The 24,250-nt window shown below is 41.0% G+C and overlaps 1 protein-coding gene across 1 annotated transcript in view; it reads left to right on the top strand.

The window, feature by feature from the left end:
• The first annotated feature begins 3,444 nt into the window (after positions 1–3,444).
• LOC129829146 (1-phosphatidylinositol 4,5-bisphosphate phosphodiesterase epsilon-1-like) overlaps positions 3,445–24,250 on the top strand; it is an 89,546-nt gene continuing 68,740 nt past the window's right edge. The window contains exons 1-2 of the mRNA XM_055890716.1: positions 3,445–3,775; positions 12,410–13,207. Coding sequence (XP_055746691.1) covers positions 12,734–13,207 — 474 coding nt within the window. The 5' untranslated portion in view covers positions 3,445–3,775; positions 12,410–12,733. The remainder of the gene's footprint in view (positions 3,776–12,409; positions 13,208–24,250) is intronic.

Here is a 24,250-nt window from a genome sequence, read left to right as displayed (position 1 = left end):
TAGTCTAGAGGAAGGATGAGCTAGCCTAACACTACTTGCATGAATATGCCTCCCGGGTGGGGCAGTGGTCTAGGGCACTGCATCGCAGTGCTAGCTGCGCCACCAGAGTCTCTGGGTTCGCGCCCAGGCTGGGCTGGGTTCGCGCCCAGGCTCTGTCGCAGCCGGCCGCAACCGGGAGGTCCGTGGGGCGACGCACAATTGGCATAGCGTTAGGGAGGGTTTGGCCGGTAGGGATATCCTTGTCTCAGTATGTAAAATGTAATGAAATGTAAAAAAAAAAAAAAAAAAATGTAATAAAAAATGTATGCACTCTACTGTAAGTCGCTCTGGATAAGAGCGTCTGCTAAATGACTAAAATGTAAAAAATGTAAATGTAATATTTTTAATGACCAGTATATGCCCACAGAAAAGCTGCTTTTTAACATACTTATAACAATTTTTAAATCAATTTCTCTCATATTGAAGGGAACCTACTTCATTCATATTATAAGTAATTATAGGTCATATTTCATAGAAATTGGAAACATTGGGCAGTTACTATAAATATTTGTTTGTTGTAGTGGGGACAGTAACATCAGTACTATAAAATACATCATACTGTCAGGAAAATGTTTTATATATTTTTTATTTTACATCTTTAGCTTTAAAAGTATGCATTAGGTGTCTGTAAAAGAATAATAGTGGCAAAAACAAATGTAGATATTAATACATGTCACGCCCTGGCCTTAGTATTCTTTGTTTTCTTAATTATTTTAGTTAGGTCAGGGTGTGACATGGGGAATGTATGTGTTTTTTGTAGTGTCTAGGGTGGTTGTAAAGTTTAGGGGGTTTATTAGAGTAGTTGGGTTTATGTTTAGTATAGAAGTCTAGCTGTGTCTATGGTTGAGTGTAGGTATCTAGGAAAGTCTATGGTTGCCTGAATTGGGTCTCAATTAGAGACAGCTGGTTATTGTTGTCTCTGAATGGGAGCCATATTTAAGGCAACCATAGGCTTTAGATGTTTGTGGGGAATTGTCTATGTCGAAGTGTTTTGTGGCAGCACTTATGTTTGTATAGCTTCACGATCGTCTGTTTGTTGTTTTGTCTCGTTTTTTTCCTTCTTTTAATAAAGAGAAGATGTATTTTTCACACGCCGCGCCTTGGTCCCCTCTCTCTCCCTTTGACGATCGTGACAATACATGCATTTCTATATCTTCCTAAATATTTCAACGGTGGGGGTGTGCCTGGATGGAGGCGTGTGGATTCAAAACAGCCCCCCGTCAGTCAGCTAGTGTATATATAAACCATTTGTTCAGACCAATGACATATATAAACCCTCGGTTGCAGATGCTGTTGTGTAGTTGCCATGGAGAGGCTTTGAAGCCACCAGTCGGCCATATTGTAACTCTCTGGTAGAGCAGTCCTCTACAGGAATTTATGGAATTCTACAGTATTTCAATTAAATGTTTCAAGTACAAAATTACATGTATTTAAGTATTGTTTTGTTATAGTGGGGACAGTAACATTAGTAGAAAAAAAAATACTTCAAAGAACATTTTATTTTGTCATTTTTATGTTTAGCTCACATAATATAATGTAAAAGTCTGCATTAAGGTGTCTGTAATATATTAAACATGTCAGAAACGAATGTAGACATTAATAAATGCATTTCTATAGCTTCCAAAATATTTTTTACAATTGAGGAGTGCCAAGATGGCTGCACTGTGGCTTCAATTGTAACGGCTGTCGTCGGTGAAAGAAGGAGAGGACCAAAGCGCAGCGTGATTAGTGTTCATCTTAATTTAATAATAAACCAAAAAACGGAACACTTCAAATACAAAAACAACAAACGTGAACGCTTCAGTGACGTCCTTTGAGCGGCGACCCTCGCCGCGACCTTGGACTGGGAACCCTAATAAAGGGCCCCACTGGACTGAGGGGCAGCTCCGGGCTGAGGGGCAGCTCCGGACTGAGGGGGCGGCTCAGGCGGCGCTGGACAGACGGGCGGCTCAGGCGGCGCTGGACAGACGGAAGACTCTGGCCTGCTGAGGCGCACAGTTGGCCTGGTGCGTGGTGCCGGAACTGGGGGTAGGCAAGATGCAGTAGATGGTAAAGAGTAAAGTATATTCAATCAAATCAACAAACACTTAAAATAAGGGCTGTGTTTCGTGTAGGTTTACACTGGCATAACGCTTTGATAACCGTGTACATTTCTCTAGGACAAGGGGACTTTTATCAATATAGTCACCTGTATTTACCACCCAAAATTGAAATGTTAATTAGCTGCTAATGAGGCTATCATAAAGAACTAGAAATGCCATGATGTCTGGTCGAGACTGCCGAATTGAGGCAAAGGTAAGAATCTCTGGATGAATTATCTATTGTTAGTTAAATTTAGCAATTTTTTATTTTATTTTATTTTACCGTTATTTTACCAGGTAAGTTGACTGAGAACACGTTCTCATTTGCAGCAACGACCTGGGGAATAGTTACAGGGGAGAGGAGGGGGATGAATGAGCCAATTGTAAACTGGGGATTATTAGGTGACCATGATGGTTTGAGGGCCAGATTGGGAATTTAGCCAGGACACCGGGGTTAACACCCCTACTCTTACGATAAGTGCCATGGGATCTTTAATGACCTCAGAGAGTCGGCAATTAATTAATTTAATTAATTTACTACCTACATTTATTTAAATAGTACATTTTGTGAACTGTCTTGAGCAAGTTTTACATTAACACAATACCTACATGAGGTCTAGTTTGATGTGAATTAGTATTTTCGATTGTGAGAGTAAATAGATCTGAATATATTGATAAAAGTCACCTTGCCCTAGTGAGATTTGCATGGTTATCAAAACATCACACTGGGGTAAGCCGACAAGAAACACAGCCCTTATTTTAAGTGTTTCTAAAATTCCCCATGGGAAAAATGAATGGTGGAAAAACGATTGGAACCATTTCTTTGTTTGACCGGAAGGTTTTATGGGTATTACGACACCCCCACTGTGGAGCTCTATAGTGGTAGAGTTATTTTCCTTCACCACACACCAGAATGATGCACAACTCAGGGAGTCTAACCAATATACAGACTCCTAATGCTAGATTGCCTACTTAAACTGCGTACTACATACTATTTACAACGTACTGTTTAGTAAAAACGACTGTAGTAAGCAACAAATATCAGCATGCTAGGCTCCTCCCACTGAGAATGCATACTCTAATACACAAATCAATTCCGTTGTTTCCCGCCAATCGTTCATTTTGGTTCAGCTATTGTCATACACGTGGGTCTGGAAAGATAATTATATTCCTCAATAGCGCGCTGCAAAATCCTACTACTGTAGATGAAAATCCGAAATTTGTATGAAATCCTTAAATTGAAAGCATACAACATTTTCACATACTATAAAACGTTATTTTTTTCGCATACCGAAAATGTCTACTATTTAAAAAAATGTTTTAAGTCTACTATTTAAAACGCAAGTATACGTATTTGGACAAGGCCACTGTCAAACTAATTGCCTCGTGGAACACTAGCCACAGACATTCCAATGTAGTGACAGTGCATTGAATTTGCATATTTTAACTACTCAGCGGCTATTGTCCAACCGCCACCGCAGCAAATGGGCTACCAACTACCAACACAACAACAGCAGGTCCTAATCAATGCTGCTAAGGGTGGCCTTTTCATCTCACTCGGCAACTTTCACGGTTTCGTGACTCGTCGTGGGGGATAAAAGTTCTATCACTTTTTAATTGAATCGCTTTTGAGGACTACATTTGCCTACATTTTGGTAAGTTATACACATTTTCTGCGAGATGTAACTAAGTCTTGGCTAAATGTAGAGAAAGCAAGTTGGAGCGCATATGCATACACGTGCCAAGGCATGCTTCAAATGACTAGTGATTCCTTACATACTGCCTTTGTAACTTTATTGATTTTCATCATGTTTATGGGTACAGACATATCACGATGCTCTTCTCTTGTATGTCTCATCTTGGTGATTTATTTTAAGTCCATTCATTGAAATTAATTAGATAAATGAACTTCAGATGAGTTATGTAGGCCTAATTGTCTGATTTCATTGCTGGCTCAGAAATGAATCATTTGCTCAGGACAGGGTGTCACAGCCAATGCTATCCATGTTTGAATTGATCTAGTCATCCAATCAAACTTTATTGGTCCATACACAGTTTAGCAGATGTTATAGCAGGTGCATGAAACTGCCTATGTTACTTACTTCTAACAATGCAGTAAAAATGTGTATGTATACAGTACCAGTCAAAAGTTTGGACACCTACTCATTCAAGTGTGTTATTTTTGTACTATTTTCTACATTGTATAATAATAGTGAAGACATCAAAAATATTAAATAACACATGGCATCATGTAGTAACCAAAAAAGTGTTAAACAAATCAAAAATAGATTTGAGATTAGCCACCCTTTGCCTTGATGACAGCTTTGCACACTCTTGGCATTCTCGCAACCAGCTTCACCTGGAATGCTTTCCCAGCAGTCTTGCAGGAGTTCCCACATATGCTGAGCACTTGTTGGCTGCTTTTCCTTCACTCTGCGGTCCAACTCATCCCAAACCATCTCAATTGGGTTGAGGGTGGGTGATTGTGGAGGCCAGGTCATCTGATGCAGCACTTTATCACTCTCCTTGGTCAAATAGCCCTTATACAGCCTGGAGGTGTGTTGGATCATTGTCCTATTGAAAAACAAATGATAGTCCAACTAAGTGCAAACCAGATGGGATGGCATATTGCTGCAGAATGCTATGGTAGCCATGCTGGTTAAGTATGCCTTGAATTCTAAATAAATCACTGACAGTGTCACCAGCAAAGCACCATCACGCCGCCACCTCCATGCTTCATGGTGGGAACCACACATGCAGACATCATCTCTTCAGTTACTCTGCATCTCACAGAGGCATGGCGGTTGGAACCAAAAATCTCAAATTTGGACTGATTTTGGCATGTAAATCTTGGCGGGGCAAACCCTCAAGATTTGGGGATGCATGCCAGCAAAGCCACTAAACAATACGTTAATTGCGCAATAACGGTGACAAACGGGGCCCACAAACTGTTAGGGCCTACATAAAGCTGTCCCAACAACAGCATCTTACCAATGCTACACCTGGCTATCAGCTGAGCCTTGTCTGGTAGTGAAACAGTTAACCAAGCCTCATTTACTGCCTTTTATTTATGTTTTGCTGATGGCTGACTTGCTTAAACAAATGTGTTTTCTAATGACAATTGAGATGTACAAACTATGGCATAAGGCGACAACAAGCGGATAAGAGGCAATCCGTCATTTCGATTTAAGAGCTAGGATGAACGTAGTCAATATAACTATTTGTTTTGCACTTAATGTACAGCATCAGAATTCAGAACATGGGTCGTTCTTCCAGTATTCTCCCTGTATACCAAGTCAGAACCGTAGGATAAATGAAGGGGGCATATAGGCAGACAATGAAAGCTCTTATAATATTCAATGATTACATTTCTCTAAAACAGGTTATGGGCTGCATGTGCACCACCAAGTCAGAACAGTAGGTGAAATTTAAGAGGGGGGGAAAAGTGATCACATTTTTAGCGTGATGCACATGGGCTACTAACAGCTTACTTCACACCACGCACTTAGTATTACTTTCTTAGCTACAGTGTACATATTACACCTGGCATATTACCTTATTTATGCAGCAGCATACAATACATTTTTTGGACTCACCTTGTCCTGTGCTCGCTTGAACAGGAAGGTGGCGCGGCAGTCCTTCGTGGGCAAATTTTGTCATCAAAGTCCGGTATTCTCTGGATTTATGGTGCTTTCAAAACAACTTGGAACTCGGGGAGGGAAACAAGGTTGAATCATGATGACGTCATTGATTGTCAGGTCGTAGCTTTAGAAAGAGGCCGGGTTTACAATTCTGAGTTGGATGACCGTTCATAACCTATTTTCCCAGTCGGAGCTCGTTTATTCCCAACTTCCAAGGTAACTTGACTTCAGTGAGTTCAAGACTTCATAGTGCCAAGTTGTTTTGAGCGCAGCACAAATCATGCTTCATTGACAGCATGGCCAATGTTGAATGTTTATCATTTTAAACTTGGAAAAGTGCCCCTTAATCCCAGATTTGGGACCACACAGACACTCTACTGAATAGCAGGCTAGTGATTGCTTTGCAATGCTTGCAGTTAGTCTGATTCCTTCCAAATCACTCATTGTTGAAGTTGCGATTTCCAACTTGTGTAATGTTTGGCAGATGAGCACTTATACTTTTTATCTATTATTTCTCTTCATTATTTCTCTTCTTATGACAAGGTTTTAAAAGGATTTGCCAGTAGATTGTCGACTTGATTCATGATGATGACTGCTAGCTAAGATTTTTGAAAATATGATGTTGACATGATCAGTCCAATCAAAGCTACTGTACATATAATGTGATTTGACGTCATTTTATCTGTGGCCAATGACCTTGAGCCTTCATGGATGGGCACTTCTAATGTAACTCTATGGCAGAATCCAAGGGGCTAGACTTCTAGTTCTACCATTAGACTTGGCAGTGATGTAGTGTCCCCATGGGTGACAGAACACTGAGCCAAACACAGCGCAACGCTCCGTATTATCTGCTGGCTTGCCCCACCACAACAGAAATCACTGAGCTAGGCTGAAACACCTGCATTTTGGAGCTGCCTTACAAACATGGTCTCTTCTCTTGAGTATGTGACTTTATTAACTCAATTATATATTTTTTTACATTGTTTACAAATTGATATGTGACCTGTATTAATGCCAAAATAATATGCATAACAGGCAAGCCCACCTGCTCTGAATGATGGGTCGCCACTGGACTCGTCAGAACAAAGGACAGATTTCCACCGGTCTAATGTCCATTGCTCGTGTTTCTTGGCCCAAGCAAGTCTCTTCTTATTGGTGTCCTTTAGTAGTGGTTTCTTTGCAGCAATTTGACCATGAAGGCCTGACTCACACAGTCTCCTCTGAACACTTGATGTTGAGATATGCTGTTACTTGAACTCTGAAGCATTTATTTAGGCTGCAATCTGAGGTGCAGTTATATCTAATGAAATTATCCTCTGCAGCAGAGGTGACTGGTTCTTCTTTTCCTGTGGCAGTCCTCATGAGAGACAGTTTCATCATAGCACTTGATGGTTTTTGCGACTGCACTTGAAGAAACTCAAAGCTCTTGAAATTTTCCGAATTGACTGACCTTCATGTCTTAAAGTAATGTTGGACTGTCGTTTCTCTTTGCTTATTTGAGCTGTTCTTGCCATAATATGGACTTGGCCCTATTTGGTAAAAGACCATCTTCTGTATACCACCCCTACCTTGTCACAACTCAACTGATTGGCTCAAACACATTAAGAAGGAAATTCCACACATTTAAGAAGGAAAACCTGTTAATTAAAACGCATTCCAGGTGACAACCTCATGAAGCTGGTTGAGAGAATGCTAAGAGTGTGTGAAGCCGTCATCAAGGCAAAGGGTGGCTACTTTGAAGAGTCAAGTATAAAATACATTTAGATTTCTTTAACACTTTTTTTTTGTTACTACATGATTCCATATGTGTTACTATATAGTTTTGGTGTCTTTACTGTTACTCTACAAAGTAGAATATAGTAAAAATAAAGAAAAACCCTTGAATGAGTAGGTGTGTCCAAACCTTTGACTGGTACTGTATATTTTTAAGAAATGTCGGAACAAATCTAACAACCCAAATATCACTAACAGTACAGTATGCAATCTATACATATGTAAAAGTTATGTTGCCTGTATAAAAAAATCTGGCAATGTTTTCAGGAATAAAATTCATATAGTCCACATTTTTACCACATGCTTTGGCTGGGATAAACCTTTCATACCTAAAGTGCACACGTCGGCAAGTTAAGGAGTGGGAATAGGCGTGGGCCGATACGGGTGCACGTCTGTTTTAATAAATCTATTTTAATATACACCATCACAAAGAGATCATTATACATTTGTTTAGGCAGGTCCTAAAACATGACTACTAATGTATTTTGTACACAAAATATGAGCATAATTTTGAGTTGAATTATGTTACTCGTTTGTGCAGCCAATGTACTACATGGCTGTGCCATGCACATGAAATCCATAGTTATTTTGTTCATTTAACAAACACACTTACCCTGATCACAGTCAACACAGAAAGCCTACATTTTATAGTAGGCTAAGAATATAGAAGAATATTTTTCCCACAACTTCACACGTCACGGGAACGTGTGGAACCGCTGTCATGGGCTCCCGAGTGGCGCAGAGTGGCGCAGTGTTCTAAGGCACTGCATATCAGTGCTGGAGGCATCACTACAGACCCTGGTTCGATGCCAGGCTGTATCACAACTGGCCGTGATTGGGAGGCCCATTTGGCCCGGCGTCGTCCAGGTTAGGGTTTGGCCGGGGTACGCTGTCATTGTAATGAAGAATTTGTTCTTAACTGATTTACCTAGTTAAATAAAGGTTACACACCCATTGACCAAAATGTTTTCTTGGCATTTACGGATGTCCCCATTACCATTAAAATCGATTTCTTTCACCTTCTTGCTGTTTTGTTGTCCAGTCGTTTTCATTCTCAACCAGGATTCCGTCCTACTTGTCAAAAAGTGAAGTTTCAGCTCTGTCTGTCCATGGCCTCTCTTCCTCGGCGCACACTGTCACTGTCCGTTTCCATCTTGTTCAGCTGTGTATGTAACATTTCATGTAAACCCTGTTTCTTGTCTGCATTGAAGTAGCGGTCCTTGTACATGGCATCGAGCATGGTGGCCACACAGTAAAGAGAATGCCACCTAATTGCTTGTTCACAGCCTGTGTCGGCAGTTTTGTTGAGCAGGCGTTTCAATGCCATGACAGAGGGTATCACGTCTGCTGCAGGCGCAGTTGATGAGCTTATTTCTCCAGTCAGTTGTTTGAATGGAGCTAGCTAGTGTGTTCATGTTCTCAAATGCCGTTGAAATGGCGGCAGCAGTATGACAACAAGCACATTCATGAGCATGCAATACGACTTTCCTCAGTACAAACTTTGTATTTATTTTTATTTCACCTTTTATTTAACCAACTGCGACCTGGCCAAGATAAATGGCCAAGATAAAGCAAAGCAGTGCAACACAAACAACAACACAGCGTTACACATGGAATAAACAAACATAGTCAATAACACAATAGAGGGGGAAAAAAGGATATACAGTGTGTGCAATTGAGGTAAGCTAAGGGAGGTAAGGCAATAAATAGGCAATAGTGATGAAATAATTACAATTTAGCAATTAAACACTGGAGTGATATATATGCAGAAGATGAATGTGCAAGTGAGATACTGGGGTGCAAAGGAGCAAAAAAATAACAGTATGGGGATGAGGTAGATGGATGGGGTTTTAACAGATGGGCTGTGTGCAGTGATCTGTGAGCTGCTCTGACAGCTGGTGCTTAAAGTTAGTGAGGGAGATATGGGTCTCTAGCTTCAGTGATTTTTGCAATTCGTTCCAGTCATTGGCAGCAGAGAACTGGAAGGAATGGCGGGCTTAGGAGGAATTGGCTTAGGGGGTGACCATTGAAATATACCTGCTGCAGCGCGTGCTGCTATGGTGACCAGTGAGCTGAGAAGGTGGGGCTTTACCTAGCATAGACTTAGATGACCTGGAGCCAGTGAGTTTGGCGACGAATATGAAGCGAGGGCCAGCCAACGAGCGCATACAGGTCGCAGTGGTGGGTAGTACATGGGGCTTTGGTGACAAAACGGATGGCACTGTGATAGACTGCATCCAATTTGTTGAGTAGAGTGTTGGAGGCTATTTTGTAAATGACATAGCCGAAGTCAAGGATCAGCAGGATGGTCAGTTTTACGAGGGTATGTTAGGCAGCATGAGTGAAGGATGCTTTGTTGCGAAATATGAAGCCGATTCTAGATTTAATTTTGGATTGGAGATGCTTAATGTGAGTCTGGAAGGAGAGTTTACAGTCTAACCAGACACCTAGAATATGTGGACAACTACAAATACCTATGTCAGAACTGTCCAGAGTAGTGATGCTGGATGGGTGTACAGGTGCTGGCAGCGATCAGTTGAAGAGCATGCATTTAGTTTCGCTTGCATTTAAGAGCAGTTGGAGGCCACGGAAGGAGAGTTGTATGGCATTGATGCTCGTCTGGAGGTTAGTTAACAGTGTCCAAAGAAGGGACAGAAGTAAACAGAATGTATACAATATCCTCGACGACCCACTGTGCTGTCAGACTCGGCATGCTCATGGGGCTGATATCGCTGGTCAAAATGTTAGTCGTGATGCTATTACTGTGTAACTCTGGTAGGGCAACCTGTGAAAAATAGCGCACTTGGTATTGTGTACCGGTGCTCGACCAGTCGGCGAAAGCAAACATCACCCACGACAGGGAACAGTTGATTGTCAAGGGCAATGAATTCCAATTATCTTGGCTTTAATGAATTTTGCCTTTGAGTTGTCTCGCTGAAATGTTCTTACTCTTTCAAATGACTGCTCGATTCACACAGTAGACATTGTGGGCTAGGTTAGGAATGCTGTGTTGCCCATGTAGCTCTAAATTTTATGTGGCGTTATTAAGTCATGTACCTACGTTATATAGGTATGCATGTCAGCTTTGTCATCGGTTTTGCACATCGGCGTTAAACTAGACATCTGGTCGATGTTGGCTTTTTTTTTAATAGCTAAATCGGCCAATGCCGATATCGTGCATCCCTACATGATGTGTTATTTCATAGTTTTGATGTATTCACTTAGTAGACTAAGTAGAAAATATAAAAAATAAACACTTGAATGAGTAGGTGTCAACTTTTGACTGGTACTGTATATTGTCACACAAAGTTACTGTACAGTCAGTGCCTTTTACCATGGAGCAACAACAAACTGCCTTTTGTTAAAGGGGCAATCTGCAGTTGCTACATCTATTTTTAGACTTATAAATGAATGAAATCCAGTGATTCTTGAAGAATTACAACCTTTACATGCTTCATGAGCTTAGTTTAACCGTGAAACCCCATCAGAACCCAAAATGTATTCTACACAATGACCAGTGAATTTAGGCCTACACTTGTTTTGTAACATAATATAAATAAACTCTGCATAGCCTCAACAGGAATTATTGTTTCAAGTTTACGGTTGCCCATTTAATAGATTTTAAACTAACACAGGCGCCGATAACTTGGTACTTGTTTTCTGTCATCGTGATTACAGCTGATTCTTTTCAAGTTCTTTTAATTTCTTACATAATTTGACATTTATCTGTAAAAAGAGGCTGTTGCTCTTCAGACACCTTGCTTTACTGAGTGTCTGCTGTGTGGGAAGTTGGCGGGTTACTCGGCCTTGACTACTAGATAAATTGACCCAGGATCAATGGACCCAATTCTCCAACTTCTCTGAACTGGTCCTCCCTTGTGCAGGCCTTACATTCCAATTACCCACGCCTTTTTTTACAGCAGGATTTTCTGCTGCCGTCCGCAGTAGTGGATGTGGACATCAGCTGTTTGTTTTATGTATCTGCCCACAATGGCTAATAACCCACCCACAACTGCCCGACTATACAGTGAGCTCAACGGATTGGGACAGTGACCTTTTTTTGCCTCTGTACTCCAGCACTTTCGATTTGAAATGATACAAGAACCGAAGTTAAGGTGCAGCTTTAATTTGAGGGTATTTTCATCTATATCGGGTGAACCGTTTTATTTATTTTTACCTAGTCCAATATTAGGGGACAAATATTGGGACATTCACTTATGTGTATTAAAGTAGTCAAAAGTTTACACACAATGATTTCATCAAGCTTGTGACTCTACAAACTTGTTGGAAGCATTTGCTGTTTGTTTTGGTTGCGTTTCAGATTATTTTGTGCCCAATAGAAATTAATAGTAAATCATTTTGCCGATTTGACATTTAGACAATTTGGCGCACAAAGTTGGCCTAAAAATAATGAAAGGAAAATCTAACTGTAGCTTATAAATTGCACAAGAATGATGCGTTTCTGCATTTAAAAAATGATTGTCTTTATTCAACCCGAACGCCACCCACCCGTCTTCATCCATACAATATTTCATGACCCTAAACCAGCCTCCCCGTGGATGTAAACGAGGGGAATGATTATGAGTCAACCTGCGCTTCAGTAGTGGATGTTGTCCAGGTAGGAGACAGACGAAAGACTTCAGAACCCCCCCCCCCCCCCCCCCTTGTCCATTGGTGTTAATGTGAAACACAAATGACAAAACCCAACTAGTGTATGCAGAGACACAACAGAATTAGGTTATAACTGACATTCTAACAGCATGATGACAGTCTCTACAAGGTTCAGGTATCAAAGGAACTTGGCTTATGTTACAGTATGTGATTGTGTCTGTTCTGGTGCTAATCTGTTTCCCTTTTGTCTTCTGCTTTTCTCAGATCCAGAAAGCAGGCATGGCTGTTGGACTCGGGAGGAGCGAGCCAAAGCGTCAGTGACTGCCTTGTCACACACCCCACTCTGAAGAAGGGATATGCAAGCTCTCAACACCGGACAGTTCTCTCAGGAAATTCCTAATTTTGCCAAGGGTCACCTGTTCTCCGGGCTGGTTTGTCAGCTGTAAAAGCTTCTATTTTCACTTCTGTCCGGAGGAGTATTACTGGCTGTGTATGTTCCTGATAAAGACCATCCCTATCCTCTACCTTTAAATAGTCTGATCTGAAGCTCCGTGCCAGGAAGGGACAGCTGGGACATTGAGCATCACTATGGCATCTGAGGACATAGAAGCTGCTGTGTGTCGTGGGACAGTGCTGGAGTCTGCCGAGACCAGAAATGACTTTGTCACTTCAGACTACAGCATGTCTTGGAGTCAAAGCAAAGCACGCCCACATTCTCACCAGCCAGAAGTTAGCGACCAGGGCAGCAGAGGCCGCTGCTCACCCCTCCCTCAGTATCTGAAGTTATCTTATGACACTGGGCAGGGGATGTTTTTGGATGCAGGATGCAAATACTGGTATTACTCTAACCCTAAACATGCTAGTGCCGTAGACCAGCTCAGCGCCACATCTCTGGGGGAGCGGGGGTTGGGTGATAGGGCTTGGGAGGCTAGTTGCAGAAGGACCTGGCACCCCAGTGAGAGACCTATCGTATCAGTTAGAGGGCACGGCGCGGAGACTCTGGCCATCAGCCTGCGTGTTTGCAGGGGGCTGCTCGGCTACTCCGGAGTCAGACTCTCGGAGGTAAGCACGTTTGTTCTTCACCCCCAGGCTACAGGTTTCATGTAAGAACCCTCTGTTATCAGAGCTCTGTGCAGCTGCAGCGGCTTTTTGTTAAGAAAGTGTTGGTTTAGCTCCCACACACAAAATCTACTCCATCAAATAGTGTTATAATCTTGATACAATCTGCAATTATTTTTTGTAGTGTGCTGTATTTTGCTCATTATTATGCTTCAGCAATTCAATCCCTCCCAACTAAAAGAACAAATCATTGGTTCACAGAAAACTTTTTAGTAGTTTTTCTTCTCTGATTTAAATGTTCCACCTGTTATACTCTGCAGGAAGAGTAAGAGGAACCACAGTCGCACTGTCTTTTTGTCCGCAGCAGTGGAAAAACTATTTGGGGGCCAGTTAGTTCTGATCCCAATATTACTGAGAGCCTGAGCTACCATTCCATTGAAGTTATAGCCAGGGAAATCCGTAATATCCACGGAGCGAGAGAGGCCCGGTTCCGTGTTAAGGTTAATTTCCTATGGACCACGTGCTAAATGTGGTGGGAGGACTTTTTGCGACGCTGAGAGGACCTGTCACCGAGCGTTTAGATGAATGGGGCCGGAGAAAGTGCAGTTATCTGGCTTCCAACCTCCCTTGTCAAAGCACTGCCATGGATGTTTAACGGACTCCACTGTGTGTGCTAACACTAAATGCGACAACGGAGTGACCATCTGTGTTGAGAGAGTCTGTGGTAACTAACCCGGCCACTGCATTGGTTAGAAATGCAGGGTTGTTATGGTTCCTTTGTGGTGTAATATGGGCAGCATTTATCTAAGGCTCGCATCTTTGCAAATAGGGAGGCCGTTGAAAAGGGTAATCATCACAGCGCCTGTCAACACGATCTGCGCTATTCATATGGTGTTACTATAGGAACAAAACAGAATGCTCACTGAATCTTGTGCTTTTCTCCCCCTAACCCCCCTTGAGTTTCTAACGATACAATAATTTAAGTGGAGTTTTATGTGAGAAATTCCAAGGTATCCAGTGTTCCTGTGTTTATTTCCACAGCGAATTAAGTGAGCCAAGACACACAGGATTCTATGGTGAAGGGATATTAGCTGGGCAACACTGGAGTAGTGAACTCAGAGAGAGGAAAGGGGCAATTCACAATAATGGAATCACGCTGAGATGTACAGTACCAGTCAAAGTTGGGACACACCTACTCATTCAAGGGTTTTTCTTTATTTGTACTATTTTCTACATTATAGAATAATAGGGAAGAAATCAAAACTATGAAATAACACATATGGAATCATGTAGTAACCCTAAAAGTGTCAAACGAATCAAAATATATTTTATATTCAAGATTATTCAAAGTTACTACCCTTTGCCTTGATGACAGCTTGGCACACTCTTGGCATCATCTATCAACCAGCTTCATGAGATAGTCACCTGGAATGAATTTCAATTAACAGGTGTGCCTTGTTAAAAGTTCATTTTGTTGAATTTCTTTCCTCAATGTGTTTGAGCCAATCAGTTGTGTTGTTACAAGGTAGGGGTGGTATACAGAAGATAGCCCTATTTGGTAAAAGACCAAGTCCATATTATGGAAAGAACTAGAGGTCGACCGATTATGATTTTTCAACGCAGATACAGATTTATTGGAGGACCTAAAAAAGCCGATATCGATTAATCGGACGTATATTTTTATATACAGTTGAAGTCATAAGCTTACATACACTTAGGTTGGAGTCATTAAAACTAGTTTTTCAACCACCGCAACAATTTCTTGTTAACGAACTATAGTTTTGGCAAGTCGGTTAGGACATCTACTTTGTGCATGACACAAGTCATTTTTCCAACAATTGTTTACAGACAGATTATTTCACTTATAATTCACTGTATCACAATTTCAGTATGTCAGAAATGTACATACACTAAGTTGACTGAGCCTTTTAAACAGCTTGGAAAATTCCAGAAAATGATGTCATGGCTTTAGAAGCTTCTGATAGGCTAATTGACATAATTTGAGTCAATTGGAGGTGTACCTGTGGATGTATTTCAAGGCATACTTTCAAACTCAGTGCCTCTTTGCTTGACATTATGGGAAAATCTAAAGAAATCTGCCAAGACCTCAGAAAAATAATTGTAGACCACAAGTCTGGTTCATCCTTGGGAGCAATTTCCAAATGCCTGAAGGTACCACGTTCATCTGCACAAACAATAGTACACAAGTTTGAACACCATGGGACCATGCAGCCGCCATACCTCTCAGGAAGGAGATGCGTTCTGTCTCCTAGAGATGAACATACTGTGGTACGAAAAGTGTAAATCAATCCCAGAACAACAGCAAAGGACCTCGTGAAGATGCTGGAGGAAACGGGTACAAAAGTATCTGTATCCACAGTAAAAAGAGTCCTATATTGACATGACCTGAAAGACGGCTCAGCAAGGAAGAAGCCACTGCTCCAAAACCGCCATAAAAAAGCCAGACTACGGTTTGCAACTGACCATGGGGACAAAGATCATACTTTTTGGAGAAATGTCCTCTGGTCTAATGAAACAAAAATAAAACTGTTTGGCGATGATGACCATCCTTATGTTTGGAGGAAAAAGGGGGATGCTTGCAAGCCGAAGAACATCATCCCAACCGTGAAGCACAGGGGTGGCAGCATCATGTTGTGGGGGTGCTTTGCTGCAGGAGGGACTAGTACACTTCACAAAATAGATGACAGCATGAGGCAGGAAAATTATGTGCATATATTGAAGCAACATCTCAAGACATCAGTCAGGAAGTTAAAGCTTGGTCGCAAATGGGTCTTCCAAATAGACAATGACCGCACGCATACTTCCAAAGTTGTGGCAAAATGGCTTCAGGACAACAAAGTCAAGGTATTGGAGTGGCCATCACAAAGCCCTGACTTCAATCATATAGACAATTTGTGGGCAGAACTGAAAAAGCGTGTGCTAGCAAGGAGGCCTACAAACCTGATTCAGTTACACCAGCTCTGTCAGGAGGAATGGGCTAAAATTCACCCAATTTATTGTGGGAAGCTTGTAGAAGGCTACCCTAAATGTTTGACCCAAGTTAAACAATTTAAAGGCAATGCTACCAAATACTAATTGAGTGTATGTAAACTTCTGACCCACTGGGAATGTGATGAAAGAAATAAAAGCTGAAATCATTTTCTCTACTATTATTCTGACATTTCACATTCTTAAAATAAAGTCCTAACTTACCTAGAACAGGATTAAATGTCTGGAATTGTGAAACTGAGTTTAAATGTATTTGGCTAAGGTGTATGTAAACTTCCGACTTCAACTGTGTGTGTCATTATTACTATAATTACAACAATACTGAATGAACAATGAACACTTATTTTAATTTAATAAAATTTATTTAGTCCTCAAATATATAATGAAACCTGCTCAATTTGGTTTAAATAATGCAAAAACAGTGTTGGAGAAGAAAGTAAGAGTGCAATATGTGCTATGTAAAAATGCTAACGTTTAAGTTCCCTGCTCAGAACATGAATACATGAAAACTGGTTGTTCAAAATTCCCATTTAAGAAGTTTTAGGTTGTAGTTATAGGAATTATGACACGTCGACTATTTCTCTATACCATTTGTATTTCATATACCTTTTGACTGTTGGATGTTCTAGTAGGCACTTTAGTATTGCCAGCCTAATCACAGGAGTTGATAGGCTTGAAGTCATAAACAACGCTGTGAAGCAAGCATTGCTAAGAGCTGCTGGAAAACTCAGTAAAGTTTGAACCACCACTCAGTCAGACTGCACTATCAAATCATAGACTTAATTATAATATAATAAACACAGAAATTCAAGCCGTTGGTCATTAATATGGTAAAATCCGGTAACTATCATTTTGAAAACAAAATGTTTATTCTTTCTGTGATATACGAAACCATTCTGTATTTTTATTGAACGGGCGGCAACCCTAAGTCTAAATATTGCTGTTACATTGCACAACCTTCAATGTTATGTCATAATTATGTAAAATTCTGGCAAATCAGTTCGCAACGAGCCAGGCGGCCCAAACTGTTGCATAGACCCCGACTTTGCGTACAATGAACGCAAGAGAAGTGACACAATTTCTCTTGTTAATATTGCCTGCTAACATAAAATAAATTAAACTGCTAGCTAGCAACTTACCTTGGTTTCTTGCTGCACTCGCGTAACAGGTGGTCAGCCTGCCACGCAGTTTTCTCGTGGAATGCAATGTAATCTGCCATAATCGGCGTCCAAAAATGAAGTTTGTCGATGTGTTATGAAAACTTGAAATCGGCCCTAATTAATCGGCCATGCCGACCTCTAGCAAGAACAGCTCAAATAAACAAATAGAAACAACAGTCCATCATTACTTTAAGACATGAAGGTCAGTCAATCTGGAAAATGTAAACAACTTCGAAAGTTTCTTCAAGTGCAGTCATAAAAACCATCAAGCGCTATGATGAAACCCGCTCTCATGAGGACCGCCACAGAGGATAAGTTCATTAGAGATAACTGCACCTCAGATTGCAGGCCAAATAAATGCTTCACAGAGTTCAAGTAATAGACACATCTCAACATCAACTGTTCAGAGGAGACTGCGTGAATCAGGCCTTCATGGTCGAATTGCTGCAAAGAAACCACTACTAAAGAACACCAATAAGAAGAAGAGACTTGCTTGGGCCAAGAAACACGAGCAATGGACATTAGACCGGTGGAAATCTGTCCTTTTGGACTGAGTTTAGAGATTTTTGGTACCAACCTCTGTCTTTGTGAGACGCAGAGTAAGTGAACGGATGCGCTCCGCATGTGTCATTCACACTGTGAAGCACAGATGAGGTGTGGGGGTGCTTTGCTGGTGACACTGTCAGTGATTTATTTAGAATTCAATGCACACTTGACCAGCATGGCTACCACAGCATTCTGCAGCGATAAGCCATCCCATCTGGTTTGCGCTTAGTCCCACTATCATTTGTTTTTCAACAGGACAATGACCCAACACACCTCCAGGCTGTGTCAGGGCTATTTGACCAAGAAGGAGAGTGATGGAGTGCTACCTCTGACCTGGCCTCCACAATCACCCAATCTCAACTCATTTGAGATGGTTTGGGATGAGTTGGACTGCAGAGTGAAGGAAAATCAGCCAACAAGTGCTCAGCATAAGTGGGAACTCCTTCAAGACTGTAGGAAAAGCATTCCAGGTGAAGCTGGTTGAGAGAATGCCAAGAGTGTGCAAAGCTTATCAAGGTGAAAGGTGGCTACTTTTGAAGAATCTCAAATGTTAAGTATATTTTGATTTAACACTTTTTGGTTACTACATGATTCCATATGTGTTATTTCATAGTTTTGATGTCTTCACATTATTCTACAATGTAGGAAATAGTAAAAATAAAGAAAAACCCTTGAATGAGTCGGTGTGGTCAAACTTCTGGCTGGTATTGTATGCCAAACAAACCATGCAACTCAATGCACAATGACTACTTTGAACGATTTACACAGTAAAAGCCCAATTACTGTATAAAATGTACAGATACAAAGTTAGCAGAATTAACTGAGGGAGATTTTATTGTAATTCTGTTACCAAACTTTGTACCTGCACAGTTCTTCCTGTAAATGTGTTTTTGTACAATTTGTCTGTGGAATTTGTTAAAAATAGTCCTTGTGCATGGAGTTCTATGGTTTGTTAAACTGTCAAATCAATTGTTTTTGTTTGGTGAACATTTTGTAAAGTGAAAAATCTAAGTCTCGGCGTAAATCCGTTACCATGGAATTGCCCACAGGAAAAGAGGGTGCGAGAGAGACCCAGCTTTTCTCTGTTTAATTGTTGCTGGACTAGTAGGTTAACAAAAGTTAGTTGAGTTGGGCAGCAAGCTAGATTGTAGTTGAAAGTTGGTAGCTCATCTCTGTAACTAGTTTGAATGTTAATTTGCATGCTGTGGAAATTGACAAGAGATCAGCCTCTCATGCAAACTGTATTAGTTCCTTGCAAGTTTCCATGATTTTATTCAAACGAGACCTTCTCCTCAACAGCTTTATTTGTTTCTCTGTTGTGATCAGAGAAACTTTACATAATCAATTCAGTTTAACAGCAGTGTTTGTTTAAAGAGACCAGACCACTGCTTTGACATTCATCACCATTAATGTGATTTTAATAATTTTTTATAGATATATTTTTGTTTGTACTTTACCCCTTTTCTCCCAAATTTCGTGATATCCAATTGGTTGTTAGTCTTGTCCCATCGCTGCAACTTCCTTATGGACTCGGGAGAGGCCGAGAGCCATGCGTCCTGTGAAACACGACCCTTCCAATTGCTTCTTGACAATGTGTCGGAGGAAACACCGTCCAGCTGGCGACCGAAGTCAGCTTGCAGGCGCCCGGCCCGCCACGCCACAAGGAGTCGCTAGCGCGTGATGGGACAAGGAAATCCTGGCCAGCCAAACCCTCCCCTAACCCGGACGACGCTGGGCAAATTCTGCTCCGCCTCATAGGTCTCCTGGTCACGGCCGGCTGTGACGCAGCCTGGGATTTACCCCGGGGCTGTAGTGACGCCTTAGACCACTGCGCCACTCGGGTTTTACCTGTAAAACACACTCCCAGCTCACGTACACCAGGATTGAACATCTTCAGGGCGAAGACGGTGTTTTTTGCTGTTTGCTTTTTAGGACTCTAATTAGACCAGATCAACTACTTTAATTTCCCCATCAAAGCAGTTATTCATGCGAACACTCATCTCTGTAAGTTTGCACATGTATAGTCTCCTGGCAACAGATGTTTTACTATTCGCCAGAGGGAATGGCGAGAAGGGTAGGTTGCTTCTCGGAAAGTAGCATGTAAGAAAATCGGCCCACCCACTTGGGAGCCAGTCCCAGCCAATCAGAATGAGTTTCCCCTCCACAATCAGAAATACTCTTCGGCCCCTGGGCTGGTGTGGTTACACGTGGTCTGCCGTTGTGAGGCCGGTTGGACGTACTGCCATATTCTGTAAAACGACGTTGCAGGCGGTTTATTGATAAATTCATATTAATTTCTCTGGCATCAGCTTTGGTGGACATTCCTGCAGTCAACATGCCAATTGCATGCTCCCTCAACTTGGGAAATCTGTGGCATTGTGTTCTGTGACAAAACTGCAGTGGCCTTTTATTGTCCCCAGAACAAGCTGCACCAGTGTAATGATCATGCTGTTAAATCAGCTTCTGGATATGTCACACCTGACAGGTGGATGGATTATTTTGGCAATGGAGAAATGTTCACTAACCCGGATGTAAATGCAGGGGTGCACAAAATTTGAGAAGCTTTTTGTGCTTATGGAAAACTTCTGGAATCTTTTTAATTTCAGCTCAAACATGGGAACAACACTTTGTTGCATTTATATTTTTGTTCAGTATAGATGGCACACAGTAGTTATAGTACGTGAATAAAATGATAGGCTTTGCAGTTTAACTTGTATGGAGTGGGATATCCGAAAGGATCTGACTAATATAGCGATTACGTTATTGAAATCTGAACTTTGACATGATGCGTTAACTACACACACAACTATACACACAATTCTAATTTTGAGGTCTTTTTCAGTCTTGGCTTGGCTGAGCTACCCTTAACTACAGGAACCCAGTCTGCTGTTTGATTCACAAAAACAACAGTCCTGACTAACCTTCATGGCCGCATCACTTCCTGTCTGTTGGGTGTCAGGAGAGCAGAATGACAGGATTCGCTGATAAGGACGCTCACTAGCACACCACTGTCACTTGCGAGCAAGAGAGACTATGGCCTTACTCATAAGAAAAGTATGAGAAAACAGGGATAGGAGTCAGTAGTATCAGCGCTGATCAGTTGTAGCTGGCAGCTGCTAGCCAGTAGCTTCCTGCTTCCATGAACCTAATCCTTGAATACAAAATCTTAGGGGCTCTGATGTTTGACAAACTCTGATTTAGATGAAGCGTAATAGATTAGGAAATTAGAAAGATATGCGCGTGGACACACACACACAGTAAAGTCCAATAGGACTCCTAATTAGCTTTCAATACAGGAAGTCCTCAGGGTCTGGGACTATCACTAGGCCACTGAATAGCTGATTTGCAGAGGCAGGTGTTAGAGCCATTCTCCATTCTCTACCTGCTCCATAGCAGTATGTTGTGCTATTCTAGTGGAATGTGACGAGGCGGTGTGTTTTTGTCCCAGTTGGGTGATGCGGTTTAGGCAGAGATTAGGGGAGTGTAACACTTCAGTTTGTCCAGATGCTCTTCTACACATAAAAGGGTGAGAAGTAAACACATCACTATTTGAGGAACCTCTGTTTCTCTAGGATGTTGTTTTGAGGCAGGACCTTCAGCTAGCCTATCCGTAAGACATATGCACTGCATATTTATTTCCTTATCTATTGAGTCAATGATGCCCTGTAGTGTGACTGTTTTTAAAAGGATTTTGATGGAACTGTGATCATGCAATCTTCATTCTGCCAGTCACTCTGTTTAGGAAACATCCTAAGTATGCAAGATAATTTATCATAGAGGCCCCATGACGTATTGTACTTGTGTGAGTACAGTACTGATGTGGGCCTCCCCCCCAGCTCATCTACTGTGGGAAAATGGCAGAGGTCCAGAAAGAACATCCCTCTTGTCATGTCCTGTGGAGAGCTTTGGTGTGTGTGTGTGCTTCACATTAAGAGTAAACAAACCTTGTCAGAGGCTGGAGGAATATGGTTTATTAAACTACTGCCTAAGGGTGTGTATCCTCCACCCTGGTCAGTGTTTCTTTAGTCATTACATACATGTCTGATGAACTGGAGCCTCGCAGTTGCTCGTCACTCACATGTTACCAAAATGACACATTATTTACCATTCATTTCCACTGGGCAGAACATAATCTGAAACACAGCCCAATAAATGTATCCAGCAAGCTTGTAGTCACAATCTTGATGTAGTAGTTGTGTGCTAGTAAAATGGGACCAAATACTACACTTTTGACTAAATGTAATACTGTGAATTTGAATTTGTCTAAATACTTATGACCCCTTCAAATGGGGGTACTAGATACATAAAGTGCTTTGATTTCCAAACGGTTAAACAGATACAGCTGTCTTCAGAACATATTCACACCCCTTGACATTTTCCACATTTTGTTGTGTTAAAATGGATCAAATGGAGATTTTGTCCCTGGCCTACACACAATACCCCGTAATGTCAAAGCGGAATTATGTTTTTAGAAATGTTTATGAATTAGTAAAAAATTTAAAAGCTGAAATGTCTTGAGTCAATAAGTACTCAACCCCTTTTGTTATGACAAGCCTAAATAACTTCAAGAGTAAGAATTTGCTTAACAAGTCACATAATTTGCAATTATAGTGTTTAACCTGATTTTTGAATGACTACCTCTTTACCTCACACATAGTTACTTGTAAGGTCCCTCAGTCGAGCAGTGAATTTCAAACACAGATTCAAACACCAGGCAGGGCACCTATTGGTATATGGGTAAAAAAAAAAAAAAAAACAGCAGACATTGAATGTCCCTTTTTGAGCATGGTGAAGTTATTAATTACACTTTGGATGGTGTATCAATACACCCATTCACTACAAAGATACAGGCTTCCTTCCTAACTCTATTACCATAGATGAATAAAACCATTCGGGGATTTCACCATGAGGCCAATTTAACAGTTACGGAGTTGAATGGTTCTGATGGATCAAAAACAGTTGACTCCACAATACTAACCTAATTTATAGAGTGAAAGGGAAACCTGTACAAACTAAAAATATTCCAAAACATGCATCCTGTTTACAACAAAGCACTGTAGTATTGCAACAAATGTGACAAAGCTCATTGACTTTGGCAGCGATTACAGCTGTTAAAGGTGATTCTAACATGTATTAACTCCAAGGGGTTGAATACTTACCTAATCAAGATGAGTTATTTTTCATGAATTGTTAACCAATATAATTTGTTCCACTTTGACAGAGTACTTTGTGTAGATTGTTGTCAAACAAGGACAAATCAATTTTAAACCCACTTTGTAACACAACAAAATGTGGAGAAAGTCAAAGTGTGTGAATATTCTCTGAAAGCACTGTAACAAGCAACCTCTAGTACAATATGTTGGTTTTAACTAGAGAGATTTTACAAGTCATTTGATTTAGTAAATAGAATTGAGTACCTAATTGAATTGATGGTTGTTTACAAGAGCACAGGCTGAGTTCTCGTAAGCCAGCAGCATGGCTGCTATTGGGTGCCATCTAGTGACAGCAGGCAGTATTTTTGGATGACTGCAAGTTTTGCTGGCATTTGAAAATGTAGATTGTGAAAGAACTGGCCCCAAGGCAGATTTCTTGGTCATTATGGAATTGGAATATCCAGTTAGCTATCAGCTGTTTCCTGTCCTTCCTCTACTTGGATAAACGTGGTTTTGTGTGTATGAACAGTGAACGCCGTTAGGGTGAGCCTGTATAGTGTAAGTATTGCCTCAGCCTGATACTCCTTATGCTTTATCAGTTCATTTTATCAGCAGATTTTAGGCTCCTTCATTCAACATTGTGATCTAGTCTGTTAGCGAACTTTCATGACATGGTGGCAGTACTTATGTAATCTGAACCAGAACCTCGGTTCCTCAATTGCTCCATGGAAACTAAAGGAATACCTCCGCTCCTAAAATGATTGCGTGAATAATCTATATCGTCACCATATCAAGGGAATAGTGTTCAATGTATTGAAGCGTGTTGTACCTAATATAATTACAGTAGTGCATTTCATTTGACAAAGTATTGATGTGTAAGCAAGTCCTTTGTTCATGGGATCACTTAAGTGCTTACAAAGCATGGAATGGATGAGTTTTCCCACTTGAATTAAGTGGATGGACTAAGGGTCTGTGTTTAGGTAAACGTCTTAACCTCCTGCCACACAGCTACTGATGATAGAGATTGCAAGACAAAAAAACAAGTGAAAAACAAGAAAATATGTTCATTTGGGGTCAGGGTTGGTATAGGCTTTTGAATTCTGAATATATAATTTGAACAGAAAAGTTTAAATGTAATGGCTTACGGTGGACATTTGTGTGACATTCCATGTTGCACT

Source organism: Salvelinus fontinalis, chromosome 30, assembly GCF_029448725.1.
Source record: "Salvelinus fontinalis isolate EN_2023a chromosome 30, ASM2944872v1, whole genome shotgun sequence".
NCBI classification, from domain to species: Eukaryota; Metazoa; Chordata; class Actinopteri; order Salmoniformes; family Salmonidae; genus Salvelinus; species Salvelinus fontinalis.
This window is presented reverse-complemented; position numbering and strand designations above follow the sequence as displayed.